The 19,561-nt window shown below is 41.0% G+C and overlaps 1 protein-coding gene across 3 annotated transcripts in view; it reads left to right on the top strand.

Moving 5' to 3' along the window:
* The window catches only part of A2M (alpha-2-macroglobulin), a 77,150-nt gene that overhangs the window by 38,568 nt on the left and 19,021 nt on the right, over positions 1–19,561 (top strand). For all 3 annotated transcript variants that reach the window (XR_014803864.1, XM_021092376.2, XM_013988396.3), the window contains exons 5-19: positions 394–414; positions 680–848; positions 1,288–1,372; positions 2,978–3,098; positions 3,908–4,022; positions 4,167–4,276; positions 6,330–6,491; positions 7,635–7,862; positions 8,112–8,175; positions 10,005–10,147; positions 10,745–10,894; positions 13,747–13,914; positions 14,362–14,470; positions 16,103–16,229; positions 19,060–19,288. Coding sequence is in view for 2 of the 3 variants with exons in the window: in XM_021092376.2 (XP_020948035.2) it covers positions 394–414; positions 680–848; positions 1,288–1,372; positions 2,978–3,098; positions 3,908–4,022; positions 4,167–4,276; positions 6,330–6,491; positions 7,635–7,862; positions 8,112–8,175; positions 10,005–10,147; positions 10,745–10,894; positions 13,747–13,914; positions 14,362–14,470; positions 16,103–16,229; positions 19,060–19,288 (2,001 nt within the window). In the remaining variant the exon portion in view is untranslated. The remainder of the gene's footprint in view (positions 1–393; positions 415–679; positions 849–1,287; positions 1,373–2,977; positions 3,099–3,907; positions 4,023–4,166; positions 4,277–6,329; positions 6,492–7,634; positions 7,863–8,111; positions 8,176–10,004; positions 10,148–10,744; positions 10,895–13,746; positions 13,915–14,361; positions 14,471–16,102; positions 16,230–19,059; positions 19,289–19,561) is intronic.

Genomic DNA, 19,561 nt, shown 5'->3' on the forward strand with positions numbered 1-19,561 from the left:
GAAGAGCCATTCCCATTCCTCCCTATTCTTAGAACTACCTAAGACTTCTGTGACCCACCTTAATATTTGGAAGTGAACCTGGTTAAATAGTTCCTTAAGTGTTTATTTCTCAATCTGTGAAATAGCATGGCCACAGGAATGTTCTTCACTGGGATGCTGTAAGCATATCATATTAATAAATCCCATTCCTAAAGAATGGCACGTATGCATTTGCAGCTGACAATGCAGTAAATACTTAACATTATTTATCAATTGCTTGTAATAGATTAATTAAAAGTTCTGCCAAACTTTATCAGGAATCCATCTGTGTCTTACTAGAGATAAAGTTATTCTTCATAAAGCTGGCTTGCTTCTCAATCAGAAAACAAAACTCCTTTCTCTTTTGTCTTTCAGATTCCGCTAGTGTATGTGGAGGTAAGCAACATGAACCATTGAATCATCAGACATAAAGTAATACACTTAGGGGAAGTGTTCTTATGTGAGTCACTCTCACACTATTTCAAAAATTCATTATTAAGGGAGAAGCCTTCAAATTCATATAACACGAGATGGTTCTAAATCCTCTCCCTTCCCCACCCCTCACCTCATCTTCGCAGATAACACAGGAGTCCCCATCCATTCCCTTTATTGTCTCTAATATTCAAGGGTATTTTGTAAATTACAATTACTCTGTCTCTAGGACCCCAAAGGAAATCGCATCATGCAATGGCAGCACCTCCAAGTAGAGAATGGCCTCAAGCAACTGAGCTTCCCCCTCTCCTCAGAGCCCTTTCAGGGCTCCTACAAGGTGGTGGTACAGCAGGAATCAGGTGAAACGGCAGAGCATCCCTTCACCGTGGAGGAATTCGGTATGGATTATGAAAAATCATAGAATGTTTTTCCTATTTAAACTTCCAGGGCCTAGAATTTGAGGGTATTTGGAACCTTTCTGTTTCCTATGGGTAAAACTGGGCTTGGAGTGGAACCAATTATATCTAAATTCATGCAGACCATCAGTGATTTGTGAAAAGGACTTCACATAGCTTTTTTTGTAGCAATTATTAATCTCCAAAAAAAAAAAATGCAAGACATTCGTATTCTAATGGCGTCTTTCATCATTCATTAAGGTTACACTGATCCATCTTTCAAGCAGGATCTCCTTTTGAGCAAAAGTGGATATATTGGAAAGGAGGGCTACTGTTTCAGAGCCCTAAAATATTAATAGGGAGTTGTTACTGAGAACCTGGAAATACCAGTTCCCCCAAAGTTGGAACCCTATCACCAGCTTTCTTTATCTCCAATCAACAGTGCTTCCTAAGTTTGAAGTACAAGTGAGGACACCACAGATAATCACCATCTTGGAAAAAGCAGTGAATGTGTCGGTGTGTGGCCTGTGAGTTCATACTTTTAAAAAAATCTTTAGTGGGGAGGGGATTATTTGAAGGAGCCTCACCACTTAGGATATTTTGCCTTGGTTAAGAGCAGTGCAGCCCAAATACCTCACATACCTGGGAACATCCCCATCTCTAGAACTTTCCTCTCCTGTTGCTTTTCTGTTTTCCTTCTTATTTTCTTTCATGTCCTGACCAACATAATGATTATGGAGCAGGCAATTCTTCCTAGAGAGGCTATGTTACTCGGATTGATTTTGAAAGCAATAAAACTGCACGTGTGGACACGTGTGCACACACACATACACACACAAATGAGATAGTGTTGGAGGGCAGTGACTTTCCTTCACCGGGTTATAGAGAAAATCCAGTCATCAACAGATCATTTATCCAACCTTGCAGACAGTGGAAAAGTAGCTGAGATTCAGAATTTGTAGAGATAGGCATATTACAGAAATCTTCTCTAACTCATCCATCTTCCTAAGGCATGGCACGTAGTTCTCTGCCCTGCCATTTCATGGAGGAAAGTGGGCATGGTCTCTCAGATTGGTCCTTTCCAACCTTGACAATTCATGGTTCTAGGATTTTATGCTCCCATCTCCAGTGGCCCAGCAGTAGCAGTAACAGAAAGAACAGGCAGAGTGAAGAAACTAGTTCTGCCTAAAGACCACATGTGTCACGCACCAACTGTTCTGCTGGTCGTGACCCGAGCACTGTCTCAGAGTAAGGCCACCAAGCTCTTGATCCCAAGTAGCTAGTAAACCAATACTCTTGAAAATAGAGATATAGAGGATATTTTAATAGGGAAAGACAGTGATATTCTTAAAAACACAGGAATGATCAATGACATATTTATGGCACAATCCCAGTTTTGTAAAAAGTAAACAAAATTCTACACACACAGCTACACATAGGGAGAGGAAGATGGAAGGAGAGACGCCATCACATCAGTAGTTTATACTCCAAGGTAGAATTGAGAGCACTTGTTTCTTCTCTTTGTTTTGTTTTGTTGGTATTGTTTTTCCTCTCTTTAAGAGCTGGGGTAGCTTTGTCAGTAAGCAAAATATTCTTTAAAAGATGAAACTGGGAGTTCCCATTGTGGCTCAGCAGGTTAAGAACCTGACATAGTCCCCATGAGAATGCAGGTTCAAGCTCTGGCCTTGCTGAGTGGATTAAGGATCCAGAGTTGCCACGAGCTGTGGCACAGCAGATGTGGCTCGGATCTGGGGATCTGGCGTTGCTGTGGCTGTGGCATAGGCCTGCAGCATGAGCTCCAATTCAACCTCTAGTCCGGGAATTTCCATATGCCGCCCATGCGGCTGTAAAAATAAATAAATTACTTAAATAATCACACTGACACTGAAAGATTAAGAAAAAAGATGCAGTAAAAGAAGACTATAGTAAATTTCAGCAGGTAACTTTGGAAATTTCTAAAAGAGAAGTGTCATTACTTAATTTACCTGCCCTCAACATGGCATGAGCCCTGCAGAAATTAGAGAAAAGTACAGAGCGTAGAACTCTATTATGGCTAAAGGGGGGCTGTAGACCAGTAGAAAATGAGTATGTCCAGGGTCTGATTTGATTCATTTGGCAACGTTCTTTGACAGATACACTTATGGGAAGCCTGTCCCAGGACATGTGACCATAAGCATCTGCAGAAAGTACAGCAACCCTTCTACCTGCTTTGGTGGAGAGTCTCAAGCTATCTGCGAGAAGTTCAGTGGGGAGGTATGTGAGAAACTCTTCCTTCCAGGGACTAACCACCAAGACACTTTTGATGACCAGCAAGTTACATGCAACAGAGAACTAACTCAGAAAGAGACCAATCCATAAGAGAATTCTATGCTAGCTATAGTAGGTTTGTTTGTTTGTTTGTTTGTTTGTTTGTTTTAAAATCAGTTACTTAGCACAATAGGAATTATTTCTTGTCATTGCCCATTGTGGGTGTTCTTGATGCACCAAGCACCCATAATGGTGGACGTTAAACCATCTCTAGAACCTCATATCCAAAGCTGCCTTGGGTATCCAATGGCATAAAGGAAGGGTATCAGTTTTGGCTGGGAAGGGTATCAGTTTTTCTTTTTATGAAAAAGGGCTTGTCGCTTCTACAAACAAGAGCTTGTCACGTGGTCCTGCCTAGATGCCAGGGTGGTAGGAAACACAGTTCCCAGATGGGCAAGCTGCTTCCCAGCTACAGCTGTGAACTCTGGCAGGGAAGCCAGACTTCAGTGAAGAGTTGGCTGCCTGCTATACCAAGACTACCCCCAATTTTTAAGGCATTTCTATCTCAGAAAAAAAAAAAAAGAGAGAGAGAGAGATAGGGCACACCAGACACTAAGGAATGCACCTGTGACTTATAAACCAGATACTGTTATGAGATGTCATAACAATCACTCCCTAGAGAATATTTATTGTGTTCTTATCATAGAAAATGCCTAGGTTATGTTGCCTCAAAAAAAAAAAAAAATCCCACCAGATTAGCCGACCACTGATTTGTCGATTGTTATGTTTTTGTATTTTATTTCCTCCCTTCCTAGCTAAACAGCCAGGGATGCTTCTCTCAGAGTGTGGAAACCAAGGTCTTCCAGATGAAGAGACAAGAGTTTGAAATGAAACTTGAAGTGGAGGCGAAGATCAAAGAGGAAGGAACAGGTTGTGTACCTCACGGGCAAGGAAGAAAGAGCAGTGGACACTGATTTATTTCCTTTAGCAACTTCGGAATGGAAAGAAAAAAGTAGTAAAAGTGCAGAGAGAGCATCCTTCCAAAAAGATTTGTATTTTTTCCTTCTTTTTCAGAGGTGGAATTAACCGGCAAGGGGTCCACTGAAATAACAAGAACCATAACCAAACTCTCGTTTGTGAAAGTGGACTCATATGTTAGACGAGGAATTCCCTTCTTTGGGCAGGTGAAGCATTTTTCAATTCACAAATCAAACTGTACTCTCAGCTGAGATGCACAGCATATTCTGCGAAAACTATACCTGGTTAATCTTATCTGATGATCAAAAAATCAAAGGTATAAAACCGAAAAAAATTGATTTGTTCCTCTGCAAATTTATATATCAAATCCATAAAATCATCTTAAAGCACTATCAAAATCAGAGGGGTTTTGGAACAGCACTGCAGAAGGCACTCGATCTTTTTCCTAAGGTTTACCAGGCAGTCTCAGATTCCCGTACCATGTTCTCACAAGAATCTCAAAATTCATGGGGTCCAATTGCATTATCCTTCCAATATTAACTTTGTCTGGAAAGGAGTAAGTAGGTGGCCTTAATTTTTATTTGAAAATATAAATGATTCTCCTGAGTTTCTTTCACGGATATATATTTACGTTGCTTTTTCTTTAACAAAAAGTATATTTTAAAAACAATACCATAAGGGTAAAATACTGCTATTTAAGGTTCCCAGATTTTAAAGATAGAAATTTTCTCACAGAGCTACAAAAAAATTCTTCTTTGTTCTGCTTCTATTATTTATAAGCAGATGTGCAAAAGGATCTTTCGGACTCCAGAAGTCTAAGATAACAGTTGTATGCACCTCCAGATGTAATTGCTGTGCGTCCTGGTTTGTTTGTTCCCTGCCCCCGATCCCGTTTTAGGGCTGCACCTGTGGCATACAGAAGTTCTCGGGCGAGGGAGCCAAACTGGAGCTACAGCTGAGGCCTGTGTCACAGCCATGGCCACACTGGGATCTGAGCCACCTCTGCAACCTACATCACAGCTTGCAGCAATGCCAGATCCTTATCCCACTAAGCAAGGCCAGGGATCAAACCTGCATCCTTCCAGAGACAACGCTGGGTTCTTAACCTGCTGAGCCACAATGGGAACTCTTCTGCATCCTGTTTTTAATGGAACATCATAAGATGTCAGCTGTGAAGCGTGTGAAAGACAGAGAAATTAGACCCCACAAAAGAGTGGTGGGATAAATTTTAAAATGTTTTGATTATGTTATGACAGCAAACATATTCAGAAACTTTGGTCACTTTCTAAAATGAAAGTATATAGTTCACTTTTTTAAATTTCTCAGAGGTATACTGCACTTTTTTTGAGATTTTATTCCTGCATCTTGTCCTATTTGTCATAAGACTCTCATCAAATGAGAAAAAAATCAGAATATTGTGCCTATTCTGATCGTCACATGCAGCTGACATTTCATTGGCAAACTTAGTTTTTCGTTAATCAATGACAAACACTAATCCAAGTCTGCTGGCTGTGCTTCCTTCTACCCAAAGTAGCTTATACTAGGGGAAAAAAAATTACCATCTTTGCAATCTAAACTGAACTACTCATCTTCTGAGTTGGATAGTAGCAGTAATTTGACTTTAGGCCCTCATTTAATTTTTTTGTGATTCTTCTCAATGTTGCATTTTTCAAATGTGAAGTGTCTCATAAAATCTGCCTACCTTGCAAAATTCCATCAGTCTGGGTTGAGAAGCAGATATCACCTATAAAACTACTACAGAAACACACAGGACAATCTATCAGCAATTGCTTACATATGCACGTATGAAACCTCAGAACACAAATCCATAGAAAGTGGATGGTCTGCCAAAAAACAATGTTTGAGATGCAATGAAATTTGGCTAATGGGTTAAAAATTTTCATTACTATAGGACTCTTGTGGTCTGTGACTCTCCAAAAGTTACACGTAATAGGTGGCATTTTAGGTCGCTTCTATTGTCATCTCCAACATTCTCTATCCCTTTACACTAGTTTTCATTTTAGGACTGATTACCACTAAATAAGTGTATGGTACTGATGCATTTCCCCAGCATCTCTCCCTTTTACTGGACTATACACTCTGTGCGGCAAGGAAATTTTTGGTTCACTGCTGTGGCCTCAATGCCTGGAACCATGTCCGACAGAGTATACACATTCCGTAAATATTTGTGACAAAAGGAATGTTTGCTGTTCATTGGCTATTTAGCCATGTAACTGACCTGCCGCTTTTACTCTTCAGGTACGCCTGGTGGATGGGAAAGGTGTCCCTGTGCCAAAGAAAGTCATCTTCATCACCGCAAACGAAGCCAAATATGAGTCTAATGCCACGACTGATGAGCACGGCCTGGTGCAATTCTCCATCAACACCACCGAGATCATGGGCACCTCGCTCACTATCAGGGTACGTTTGGAAGGAAATTACCAACCACGTGAAGTAGCCTCGGAACAAACAACGAGGTTGTAAGTTGCAACCTACAACTGATGACATTTCCAACTTGTATTTTGTCCTATGGAGAGGGGAAAAAAAATGAGAAACTAGAACGCCATGTAAGGTCAATTTGGGAAAAGGATTAAAAAGGAGGCAGTGTTGTGGTAAAAAGGGAGGGTTCTACTTGTGAGCTCTTGCCGGGAATATAAAATGGTGTGACTGCTATGGAAACCAGTCTGGCAGTCCCCCAAAACTTAAAAATAGAGCTCCCATATGATCCAGCAGTCTCACCTCTGAGTACATGTTCAAAAGAACTAAGGAGGTCCTCTCATGGCTCAGTGGGTAATAAACCCGACTAGGATCCATGAGGATGTGGGTTTGATCCCTGGCCTCGCTCAGTGGGGGGTTAAGGATCTGGCATTGCCGTGAGCTGTGGTGTAGGTTGCAGGCGCAATTCGGATCTGGTGTTGCTGTGGCTCTGGCGTAGACTGGTGGCTACAGCTCCGATTAGACCCCTAGCCTGGGTACCTCCATATGCCGTGGGTGCGGCCCTAAAATGACAAAAATACAAAAAAATAATAATAATAATCACCTTGACAGCCTAGGAAAGGTAGACTTCAACTGTTTCACTAACTCAATTCATGAACCAATACTGTTTACAGAAAGTGTTCTCAGACCTCGTTTGCAATATGGCATTTATTCATAATACCCACTTGAAACCCATCACAAATGAGCATCTACTCTCTGAAATGTAAGTCTTCAGTCTCTGAAGATTAGTTGGTCTCCTCAAAGAGGTTTCCTAGCTCCAGTGTCTCGGTAAGAATAGGTAAAGCAGCCAAAGAAATGTAGAGCAAGCTGATCAGAGCCAAGGAGACCTCCTTTTATGTTCTTCAGAAATGTAAATATCAACCCAAGGAGCCTTTGACTTGCAAAGGCCTGCAATACAGACAAACAAAATAAAGGACCCTCTCTCTCACTTTTTAGTGTGGAGCAGATTTCTAGGTACGAGTTAAAGTAGCATAGTGAACTAATGCAGTTCTGTGAGGACAGTGATTCCCTATGCTGTATAGATTACAGTACGATTAATAAGATCGTATTGTCTTTCTATTTCATTAGGTCAAACACAAAGATCACAGTCCCTGTTACGGCTACCAGTGGGTCTCAGAAGAACATGAAGAAGCGTATCACACTGCGAATCTCGTATTCTCCCAAAGCAAGAGCTTTGTCCACTTAGAGCCGGTGCCTCAAGAATTGCCCTGTGGCCAAACTCAGACAGTCCAAGCACATTATGTACTGAATGGCCAGATCCTGCGGGAGCTGAAGGAGCTCGTGTTCTATTACCTGGTGAGAAGGAAGACCCCTGCTTTGACTCCTCTGTAGATAAAAGCACTGGGTGGGCAAAGATTTAGGAAGCTCTTTAGATATCCCTCCTTTGACCTCCTATCCATGCTCCTTTTGAAGGTTCGACTTCTCTCAGGGCTAATTATTGCCAGCAGGGGCTCAATAAAACAAGCATATCATGTGGAGGACCAGACTTGGGGTATAAGATCTTCATCAGGCAAATTAAATCCCTTTTCACTTCCTTTTTGGCAGATAATGTCAAAGGGAGGCATTGTCCGAGCTGGGACTCATACACTGCCCGTGGAGCAGGGAGACAGTGAGTATTTCCATTATTCCCCATTTCTGCCCTACTCCACCATCATGCAAGGCCTTACACTGCAGACATATCAGGAACAGTTTTCAACAGTTTTCTTTGCCTTCAGGTTATCCTGTTCTGATTATTTATTTAAAATGTTGAGTTGTTTCATAATCTATGCTTATTCCACATTTTCAGACCATAGATAGTCATGGACCTTCTTCTCAAAATGCCATTTCAAAACTGTTTTAGACACTGGAGAGAAGGTAAAACTTAGGAGTGTCTTCTATATATTGTCTTGGGCTGAGTCGTTTATATTTTTATATCATATTTCCCCTTTGAAGATAGTTATGATTTATGAAGTGGTAAACTAGATACTCCCACCATTGAACTGGACTCTCCCCAGGAACAAATGTGGAACAGTATAAACCTCTGAAGATTTCTCCTATCCTAAGGGAGTCTAAAAGACCCCTTATAAGAAAACTATCGGTGAACTTCTCTTTGGTTCCTTCTTTGTAGCAACAGAAAAGCACGGTGGTAGACTCAGAGACATTTCAGGCAACTTCCAAAGAATCTACACAGACATCAAAAAAGAACTTTCAAAGGAGCACAGAACTCCTCTTAGGAAGAAAGACTAAGATATTTGGTTCATAGACAGTTAAAGGGGACATGAAGGTTAAACTCTTACTATCATATTTCAAAACTTCAAGTTCTCCTTCCCTCCAGTGTGAAGTCTAGATCAAATGGTAGCCACGTGGGTATCTCCACATCCTTAGATAACATCAGTACTGTATAGATGAACTCAAACTGAAAATTGGGGAGTAGGAGTTCCCTTTGTGGTGCAGTGGTTAACAAATCCGACTAGGAACCATGAGGTTGCGGGTTCGATCCCTGCCCTTGCTCAGTGGGTTAAGGCTCCAGCATTGCCATGAGCTGTGGTGTAGGTTGCAGATGCTGCTCGGATCCCACGTTGCTGTGGCTCTGGCATAGGCCGGTGGCTACTGCTCCGATTGGACCCCTAGCCTGGGAACCTCCATATGCCGCCAGAAGTGGCCCTAGAAATGGCAAAAAGACAAAAAAAAAAGAAATGAAAATTGGGGAGTTATCATTATGTGATTTTGAGAGAAGAGAGGATAGTGATAAGGTTGGTGTTTTGCTTTTTTGGTTTTTTTATTTTTTGCCTTTTGTCTTTTTAGGGCCGCGCCCTCGGCATATGGAGGTTCCCAGGCTAGGAGTTGAATCAAAGCTGTAGCTGCTGACCTACATCACAGCCACAGCAACACCAGATCCTTAACCCACTGGGCGAGGCCAAGGATCAAACCCACAACCTCATGGTTCCTAGTAGGATTTGTTTCCACTGTGCCACGATGGGAAATCCAAGTTGTTTTTTTTTAAGCCAGGGTTCTTAGAGATAGAACATTTACTACAGCTTTTTCTTTTTCTTTTTTCTTTCTTTTTTTTGGTCTTTTAGGGCCACACCTGTGGCATATGGAGCTTCCCAGGCTAGGGCTCCATTCAGAGCTGCAGCCGCCAGCCTGCACCACAGCCAGAGCAACTCTGGATCTGAGCCGCGTCTGCGACCTACACCACAGCTCACAGCAATGCCAGATCCTTAACCCACTGAGCAAGGCCAGGGATCGAACCCGAGTCCTCATGGTTGCTAGTCGGGTTCGTTAACCGCTAAGCCACAATGGGAACTCCGGCAGCTACTTTTTCTTATATCTGTTATACCTACCAATAGAAACGAGCATTAACGACACCAGGCTCCCCACATGGCTTTGTACAACACAAAAACATCATTTCAACCCTGAACAGTCTAACTCACGACCACTTCCTCAATCTCTCTCCAGTGAAAGGCTCTTTTTCCTTGTCATTCCCCGTGGAGGCAGACCTCGCTCCCATCGCTCGGCTGCTCATCTATGCCATTTTACCCGACGGGGAAGTGGTTGGGGATTCTGCAAAATATGAGGTTGAAAACTGTCTGCCCAACAAGGTGGGTGTTTTATCTCATACGATTTTCAACATTTCAAATGAGAAGTTACTCTTCCTATCAATTATTTTCTACTTGAGAGCATTGAGGCCCAAAGACGTAAATTCCCCGGAGATTTTTCAGCAAAGTGATGGCAGAGTCACCCTAAGAGGCCATGTCACTTGACTCCTAGGGCAAAATTCTCATGAGTTGTCTCTTACCACATGGTACGGTTCAGAGCACCTTCTTCTATGATGATATGTTGGGAAATATGTAACCAAGTTCGTAAGACTGTAGAAGAGCCAAAAGAAAAATACAAGAGCCTCTAGAGTCATTTGCATTCCACCCAGTTAATGAACACCTCATCAAGTAGCCAAGGTAAAAGACGGTGTCTTAAATTTAATAATTTATAAAAATAGATATCGTTCTCCTGGCTCGACTGATTCCTCCGAATCGGAGGGGTGCGGAGGGGACAAAAAGTCTCAAGACTCATCTGGTGCCAACTATCACGAAGTCAGAAAAGTGATTATACGTTGAACGTGAGGAACACTCAGGAGATACTGGTGAATGCACGGGTAAATCAGGAAATTTGTTTCTCTGACTTGGTCCCCAATTCCACAGGTGGGTTTGCACTTCAACCCAGCACAAGGTCTCCCGGGGTCCCACGCCCACCTGCAAGTCACCGCTTCCCCTAAGTCCCTCTGCGGCCTCCGCGCTGTGGACCAGAGTGTGCTGCTCCTGAAACCCGAGGCCGAGCTTTCCCCCACCACGGTGAGTTCTGTCAGCCCCAGGCATCAGGAAGGGCCACGCAGGGGACTCAGAGCAAGGATAAACCTGAGTGGAATAGGACTTGTTAAAATTATATTTATCTAGGAGTTAGTAGTAATGAGCTCTTTCATGTGCACTTTTGTTTGGTGAGGAAGATGTTACATACGCATACATATGTATAAATCATGCACCATCCAAAATCCCTGAAATCTTAGAGCTTCATGAAACCAATAAGGGGCTTTTTTGGGGGGTCTTTTTAGGGCTGTACCCGGGGCATATGGAGGTTCCCAGACTAGGGGCGGAATTGCAGCTGTAGCTGCTGGCCTACACCACAGCCACAGCAAAGTGGGATCTGAGCACATCTGTGACACACCACAGCTCACAGGAATGCCAGATCCTTAACCCAAGGCCAGGGATTGAACCTATGTCCTCATGGATGCTAGTCAGATTCATTTCTGCTGAGCCACGATGGGGACTCCAGTAATAGGCATTTTCCAACTAGCTCAGTATTTCAAAAAGTTTAACAAAAGTGGTACATACACCTGCACTAAGACTGCACAAGCCAGGCAAAATATCAAATTTTTATTTTTATAGGAACTATACCAGTTGAAACACTGCAGTCCCAAGATAAACACAGTTTCTGAAGGTAGAGCTGTATTGTCTCTGATGAATAAAAATTAGGAAAATTTAATTACTAGATGATAAATGAAAACTTTTAAAAATACCGGGTTGGGAGTTCCCATTGTGGCACAGTGGTTACGAATCTGACTGGGAACCATGAGGTTGCAGGTTTGATCCCTGGCCTTGCTCAGTGGGTTAAGGATCCGGTGTTGCCGTGAGCTGTGGTATAGGTCGCAGACGCGGCTCGGATCCCACGTTGCTGTGGCTCTGGTGTAGGCTGGTGGCTACAGCTCTGATTAGACCCCTAGCCTGGGAATCTCCACATGCCGTGGGAAGCGGCCCTAGACAAAAAAAAAAAAAAAAAAAATGCCGGGTTAATAGGGAAAATAGCAGAAGAGTATGCTGAGTGTAACAACGAGAAACTTCTTAAATTGTACTAATATTAGTTTGCTCATTTCTTCAAATTTTTAATGAGGCCAATTGGAATAATCTCTTACTGAGGTTATTTTTGACTATCAAAATTTTATGAAGGGAAAGGTATGTTTTTACTTCCCTAAAAGAGACATTTATAAGAAAATATCTCTTACTTTTTGTCCTTCCAATGGTTTTTTTTTTTTTTTTTTTTTTTTTGTCTTTTGTCTTTTTGTTGTTGTTGTTGCTATTTCTTGGGCCGCTCCCGCGGCATATGGAGGTTCCCAGGCTAGGGGTTGAATCGGAGCTGTAGCCACCGGCCTACGCCAGAGCCACAGCAACGCGGGATCCGAGCTGCGTGTGCAACCTACACCACAGCTCACGGCAACGCCGGATCGTTAACCCACTGAGCAAGGGCAGGGACCGAACCCGCAACCTCATGGTTCCTAGTTGGATTCGTTAACTACTGCGCCACGACGGGAACTCCTCCAATGGTTTTTTAATTAGCAATATTCAAACACTTTTAAAGGAAATATTAAGTACATAGAGGAAGGAAGGGCATATGTGGGAAACTAACATTAATGTTTTATGTTTGTATAATATAATTGTATAGTTCTCAAATTTGTTTAATTATAACAACCTTGATGGATGAATAAGGCAGAGAATTTTATCAATTTATTAATAATAAAGGAGACGCTCTCAGGTATTACCCTTGATAATATTTCACTAATGAAATGCTTTGCATCTAGTAGTGTGTCAGTCATTCAGTGCATGCTTATTTAGTGCTTGCTGTGTTCTGGGGAATCTTGTAGTGAACTACTAGAAAGACAAAAATCCATGCATTTTCCATGAGTGGGTAAAACACAGAATAATTATTTGCTTTGGACAAAAATGAAGCTGAGGAGATGGAAAATGGCAAGAGGAAGCTGTCTTTGAGAAAGTGATTTCATCGTGCTACTCGTTTTTCTGATCTATTCTTGCCAAATTTTGAACCCCTATAAAATACAGTGCACCTATGGGATTTTTTTGTTCATCTTATTCTTCCTGTGTAAGTGACTTTGAAAGTCTTATTTTAAGTATACTACAGTTAAAGTTTTACTTATTTTACAAAGATTTGGAGCATTTTGTTCCTATGAATAATACCTAAGAAAATAGTATACTGACCTTGATAGAGGATGCATACTTCTCCCTGTGCCTGCTTTTTTTTTAAGGTTTATTGAAGTACAGTTAATTTACAATGTTGTGACAGTTTCTGCTGTATAACAAAGTGATTCAGCTATACATAAATACACATCCATTCTTTTCAGATTCTTTTCCCCTATAGATGATCACAGAATATTGGGAAGATTTCCCTGCGCTATACAGCAGGTCCCTGTTGGCCAGTCATTCCATATACCACAGTGCGCATATCACGTGCCTGTTTTGAACATGCGTCCATTTACTTTGTTAGATGCTAAGTCAGTTGCTAACCACAATGCAGAGATGAAACTATTCGTTTTATCATCCGAAAGCATTACACAATGTCTCCAATATAGCAGAGCTCAATTACTCTTAATTAAGGTTTTTGTTTTTTCATTTCAGAGTCAGGGGTTTGCCTCTGAACTGTATAACAAAGTATTATGATCCTCGAGTACTTAGATTGGAACATTTTATTTATTTCTTTCCTAAAGTTATTAAACTTCTTCAAAATCATCTTCTCTATAAATTATCCAATGGAGCCACTCAAAGAAAGACTGGTAGTGATTATTCTTTTCATTTCTCTTTGCACTTAAGAAAAATAAGCCACAAATAAGTGTATCCTTTCATCCTTTGCATTTGCACAGGTTTATAACCTGCTACCAGTAAAGGACCTCAACAGTTTCCCTGAGAGTTTAAATCAACAGGAGGAAGATAATGAAGATTGCATCAGTCAACATAATGTCTATATCAATGGGATCATGTATTCCCCAGTATCAAATACGAATGAAAAAGATGTCTATAGCTTCCTACAGGTAAGTCCTTTATGCTGTTGATGGTCAGTTCTTAAGGTTCACAAAGTATTATATATGAAAAAAATACTTCTATATCATAGATGAGGATAATGGGACATAGAGAGGGCAAGTGACATCTCCAAGGTCACCAACAGTAGCAGATCTGCTAATAGCAACAGAGCTAAGACCAGAACTTTAGGGACAAGTAGGAAAGTTTTTTTTCTTTCTTTTTTACCAAAATTCATTGCCTTGTGATATTTATAAATATCACATACATAAAATAATCACTGCTGAAAGATTCCTTAAAACAGAATGAAATTACCCCTCTATCAATTTCCTTTCTAGTCATGTGAACATTAAAAGTTTTATATTAACCTGATGGGATTATTTGTTAGACTCAATGAAAAGTATGTGTCTAGACAGATTTTATAATACTTATGCACTGATTCAATGACAATTTCTTTACAGGATATGGGCTTAAGGGTATTTACCAACACCAAGATTCATAAACCCAAAATATGTTCACCACTTCCATTATATGAAATGCAGACATCTCGAAGGCTACTAGCTTCTCCAGGTAAAAATAAAATAATAATAATAGTAAAAACTAGTTGTCTAATATCTTGAACCAAATAAAATAATTCTTTTTTAAAATATGATTAAAATTAACCAAAAACAACTTATGATTCAGATATATTAAGGTTCTTGCTCAAGGACACATAGCGAGACAAACCAAAAAATTCTGATCGTGTCCAGTTCCCACATCTGCAAAGCTGGAAAGAACACGGGGCAGATTGTAAAAAGTGCTATGAGACAGTGCAGATCTGAAGAATAAAAGAAAGGACTGATTCTGATTGAGGAATCAAGAAAGTCATTCATAAAGAATCTGCTTCCAGTAAATGGAGATGTGTGGAGTTTAAAAGGGAAGAGAAAGTTTCCAGGCATAGGATCAGTGCAAACAGAAATAGAAATGTTCACAAATTGGGACTCTCTTCTCTACAGTCAAGTACAGAAGCTCTTTAACTTCCCCAACACATCAGCCAATATTCGTATTGAAATCACACTCATTTCGAGAGTTCCTGTCGTACCTCAGCAGTAATGGCCCCAAATAGTGTCCGTGGGGACGTGGGTTCCATCCCTGGCTTCACTCAGTGGGTTAAGGATCCAGCGTAGCCGTGAGCTGTGGTGTAGGTCACGGATGAAGCTCAGATCTGGCGTTGCAGTGGCTGTGGTGGGCAGCTGTAGCTCTGATTCAACCCCCAGCCTGGGAACTTCCCTATGCTGCGCCTGTGGCCCCAACAAGAGAAAAATAAAAAGAAATCACACTCATTTGTCAATGATATGGGTTGCTTCTTTGATAAATCACATAACAATCAAGCATTTATGTATTTATAGTCTGATATTGCCAAAACATGGATGAATAAGTGTTGCATAAACAAAAAACAATTAATCAAAAAGCACGGAAAATATTCAGTGAGAATCAGTTGACTGTTCCATAACTCAAATAAAGAACATGCGTATTTTTATGATTATTTATAAATTACATTCTTTAATCCTCTATCAGTAAGATTTGTAGTGAATTTATGTATGTGCAAGTGTTGAGATGCCCCAGATTTTTCCCAAGATGCTGGTTGTTAAATATTTACCAGCACACCATTAACAGAAGGTAAAGAGGGTGAGAGATCCTAACTGATCTTCTGACACCTTTGGGAATAAAGACGTTTTTTTACTTCTTGGTCCTTTCACACCTATAGATTGTTTCTCAAAGGCACTGTCATAATGTCTGGGTACAGTTTTTCTTTGCCCCCACAGGGGAAAGGACCACATCCCGACCCCACCTCATAACACGCACCGCTCTGTATTCTGTGCGGTGGACTCGAGCCTCCTTTCTGCTCCACTGTCAACTCAAGACCCTTTCTGTCTCTAGGTCTCCATGTCTCGGCTGGGGCTTCTCCTCCCCCAGCTCACTCCTAATTGTTATTCTAATACTTCATTATTCTAATTGTTATTATTATTCTATTCTAACTATTATTCTAATACTTCAGAATTTACCTAAAATATCACCTCCTCAAAGACGCTTTCCCTGGAAAGCTTCCTACCACAGTGTCCTCTCCTGGTTCCCATCTATTCCATCACCCTATTTCTTTTGTAGCACTTCTTATACAATCTCTCATAAGCTTAATCTTTATCGTTTCTGTCTCCTCCATAGCCTTAGCGGAAATGGATAGAGGAGGCCATGCCCTCATGAACATGGTACGCATATCAGAGCCTCTCGCCACGGAGACTGTGCGCAAGTACTTCCCTGAGACGTGGATCTGGGAGTTGGTGCCCGTAAAGTGAGTAACTTCTCTTTCATATAAGGGGCAACAATATAGATTCCTCACAATTTTCAATTCTTAGCTAATTTTTCAATACACAAATATGCCTGTTAGGCACGTTGCTGTATTCGGAAGTGGTTGAACATCATACCCCTATAATGACATCTCACTAATGTAATTGTAGCAGAAATTTGGCACAAATTTAATTCTGAGATTTCCAGAAGATGCTCGTAAGGACTAAATATAACCAAGCACTGCAGAGTAACAGCTATAGGAGATCCTTCCTTGATCAGCAGTCCTGAATTAAGCACAGAATCAGTCAAGCCACCTATATACAATAACAGTAGAATTAAAAAGGATAAACCTGGAGTTCCCGTCATGGTGCAGCAGAAAGGAATCCTACTAGGAACCATGAGGTTGTGAGTTCGATCCCTGGCCTTTCTCAGTGGGTTAAGGATCCAGTGCTGCCATGAGCTGTGATGTAGATCACAGATGAGGCTCCGATCTAGCATTGGCTGTGGCTGTGTCGCAGGCGGGCAGCTACACACAGCTCTGATTGTACCCCTATCCTAGGAACCTCCCTATGCCATGGGTGTGGCCCTAAAAAGTAAAAAAAAAAAAAATGATAAACCTTCCCTCTGGAACAGTATTTTAGAGAGAAAAATGTAAGAACAATCTAAAATTACATATTTCGTTTATAATTACATTGTCTATAACAGATTTTACTACAACCATATATGTATAGGAGATTCTGATACAGACTAGAATTGAAAACAGAGTTGGAAAAAAAGGACTTGCACATTCGCATTTCAAACCTTGATTATACTCTCCATTATTGGGATTTCTACTGAGTACATTCAAGTCGTGACAATAGAATTTATAGGAGTTCTCTTCCTAGAAAAAATTTACAGACACACCTCAAAGATGTTGCAGATTTTGTTGCAGACCATCCTAATAAAAGGAGTATCACAATAAAACAAGCCATACGAATTTTTTTACGACCCAGTACGTAGAAAAGTTACATTTACACTGTAGTCTATTAAGTGTGCAGCAGCATTAGGTTTTTCCAAAACATACATACCTTAATCCAAAAAATACTTTATTGCTATAAAATGCTAACCATCATCTGAGCCTTCAGCAAGTCATAATCTTTTTGCTAGTAGAGGATCTTCTTCCACGTTGATGGCTGCTGACAGACCGGGGTGGTGGTTGCTGAAAGTTGGGGTGGCAGTGGTAATTTCTTAAAACAAGATAGCAATGAAGTTTGCCACATTGGTTTAACTTTTCCTTTCACGAACAATTATCCATAGCAGTCAGTGGGTTTTGATAGCATTTTACCCAGTAGAACTTCTTTCAAAATTGGATTTAATCCTCTTAAACTTTGCTACTACTTTGTCAACTAAGTTTATGTAATGTTCTAAATCCTTTGTTGTCTTTCCAATAATCTTCAGAGCATCTTCACCAGGAATAGATTCCATCTCAGGAAACCACTTAGTTTGCTCAACCATAAGAAACAACTCTCATCCATGAAAGTTTTATCATGAGATTGCAGCAATTCAGTCATATCTTCAGGCTTCGCTTCTAATTCTAGTTTTCTTGCTATTTCCACCGTATGTTGTTACTTCCTCTACTAAAGTCTTGAACCCCTCAAAGTCATCTGTGAGGGATGAGATCAGCTTCTTCCAAACTTCTATTAATCTTGATGTTTTGACCTCTTCCCATGAATCATGAATGTTCTTAATGACATCTAGAATGGTAAATCCTTTCCAGAAGGTTTACAATTTATGTGCCCAGATCTATCAGAAGAATTGCTGTAACCTTACAAAATGTATAACCTTACAAAATGTATGACCTTACAAAATGTATAACCTTACAAAAGGTAAGCTATAACCTTACAAAATGTATTTCTCAAATAATAAGACTTGAAAGTCAAAATTACTCCTTGTTCTGTGGGCTGCAGAATGGCTCTGTGTTGGCAGGCATGAAAACAATATTAATCTCATCGTATGCCTCCATCAGAGCTCTCAGGTAACCAGGTGCATTGTCAATGAGCAGCAATATTTGGAAAGGAATCTTTTCTTTCTGAGTAGTAGGTCTCAGCAGTGGACTTAAAATATTCAGTAAACCATGCTGTAAACAGATGTGCAGTCATCTAAGCTCTGTTCCATTTATAGAGCCCAGGCAGAGTAGATTATGCACAGGCACAGCTCTGAAGTAGGGCAGTCAGAACACACACAACATTTATCTGTGAAATTTGCCGTCTTATACATGCACAGTTCATGGCACCCCAAAACAATTAGAGTAATAACACCAAATATTACTGATCACAGATCACCATAACAAATAGAATAATAATTTAAAAGTTTGATATTGGGGAATTCCAAAATGCAACATCAAGACATGAAGTAAGCATGTCTTGGAAAATGGATTTGGAAAAATGTCACTGGAGTGCCCACCATGGTGCAGTGGGTTAAGAATCCATCAGCAGCGGGTGGAGTCGCTGCAAAGGTGTGAGTTCAATCCCCAGGCCAGTGCAGTGGATTAAAGGATCTCTTGTTGACAGAGCTGCCACAGTTGCCACTGTGGTAGGTCACAGCTGTGGCATGGGTTTGATCCCTGGCCCAGAGAATTTCCATATGCCGTGGGTGTGACCATAAAGAAAGGGAAAGAAAAGAAGAGAAAGGGGAAAAAATGGCACCAAAAGACCTGTTTGATGCAAGGGTGCCACAAACCTTCAATCTGTAAAATATGCAGTACCATTAAAGCACAATAAACCCAAGTGCCATGAAATGGGTATGCCTGTCTTTAACTGCTTACTCTTTGTTCATCACACTGCCATCCTCCGCAGCGACTCGGGTGTGGCTGAAATAGAAGTGACCATCCCCGATACCATCACTGAGTGGAAAGCAGGGGCCCTCTGCCTGGCCAGTGACATTGGACTTGGTCTCTCTCCGACTGCCTCTCTCCAAGCCTTCCAGCCATTCTTTGTGGAGCTCACAATGCCCTACTCAGTGATCCGTGGAGAGGGCTTCACGCTCAAGGCCACTGTGTTCAACTACCTTCCCAAATGCATCCGGGTAAGGACCTCTCTTTACTAAACTGAGCACACCGTAATAGTCAAGGAAATTAAATGTTGCATTCCTGGGGATACTGACCAACTCCTATGTATAAAACGGGCTCACCAGGGGATAGCAGCATCAGAGATATTCATATGTTGTATGATTATGGTTGCTGATATCTCCAAATACTGTATTGTAACTTAACACAAGTTTCTGACCCTTATCATAAGCCTTTAAAGTTAGGAAGTTTGTGTAGTAGGAAGATTTCTGACAGGAACAGCAAAAACCAAT

Source organism: Sus scrofa, chromosome 5, assembly GCF_054392235.1.
Source record: "Sus scrofa isolate SSC_HxYL_T2T_F1_AM1 chromosome 5, Sscrofa_HxYL_maternal_Yorkshire_Landrace_v2.0, whole genome shotgun sequence".
In the NCBI taxonomy this organism is placed as follows: Eukaryota; Metazoa; Chordata; class Mammalia; order Artiodactyla; family Suidae; genus Sus; species Sus scrofa.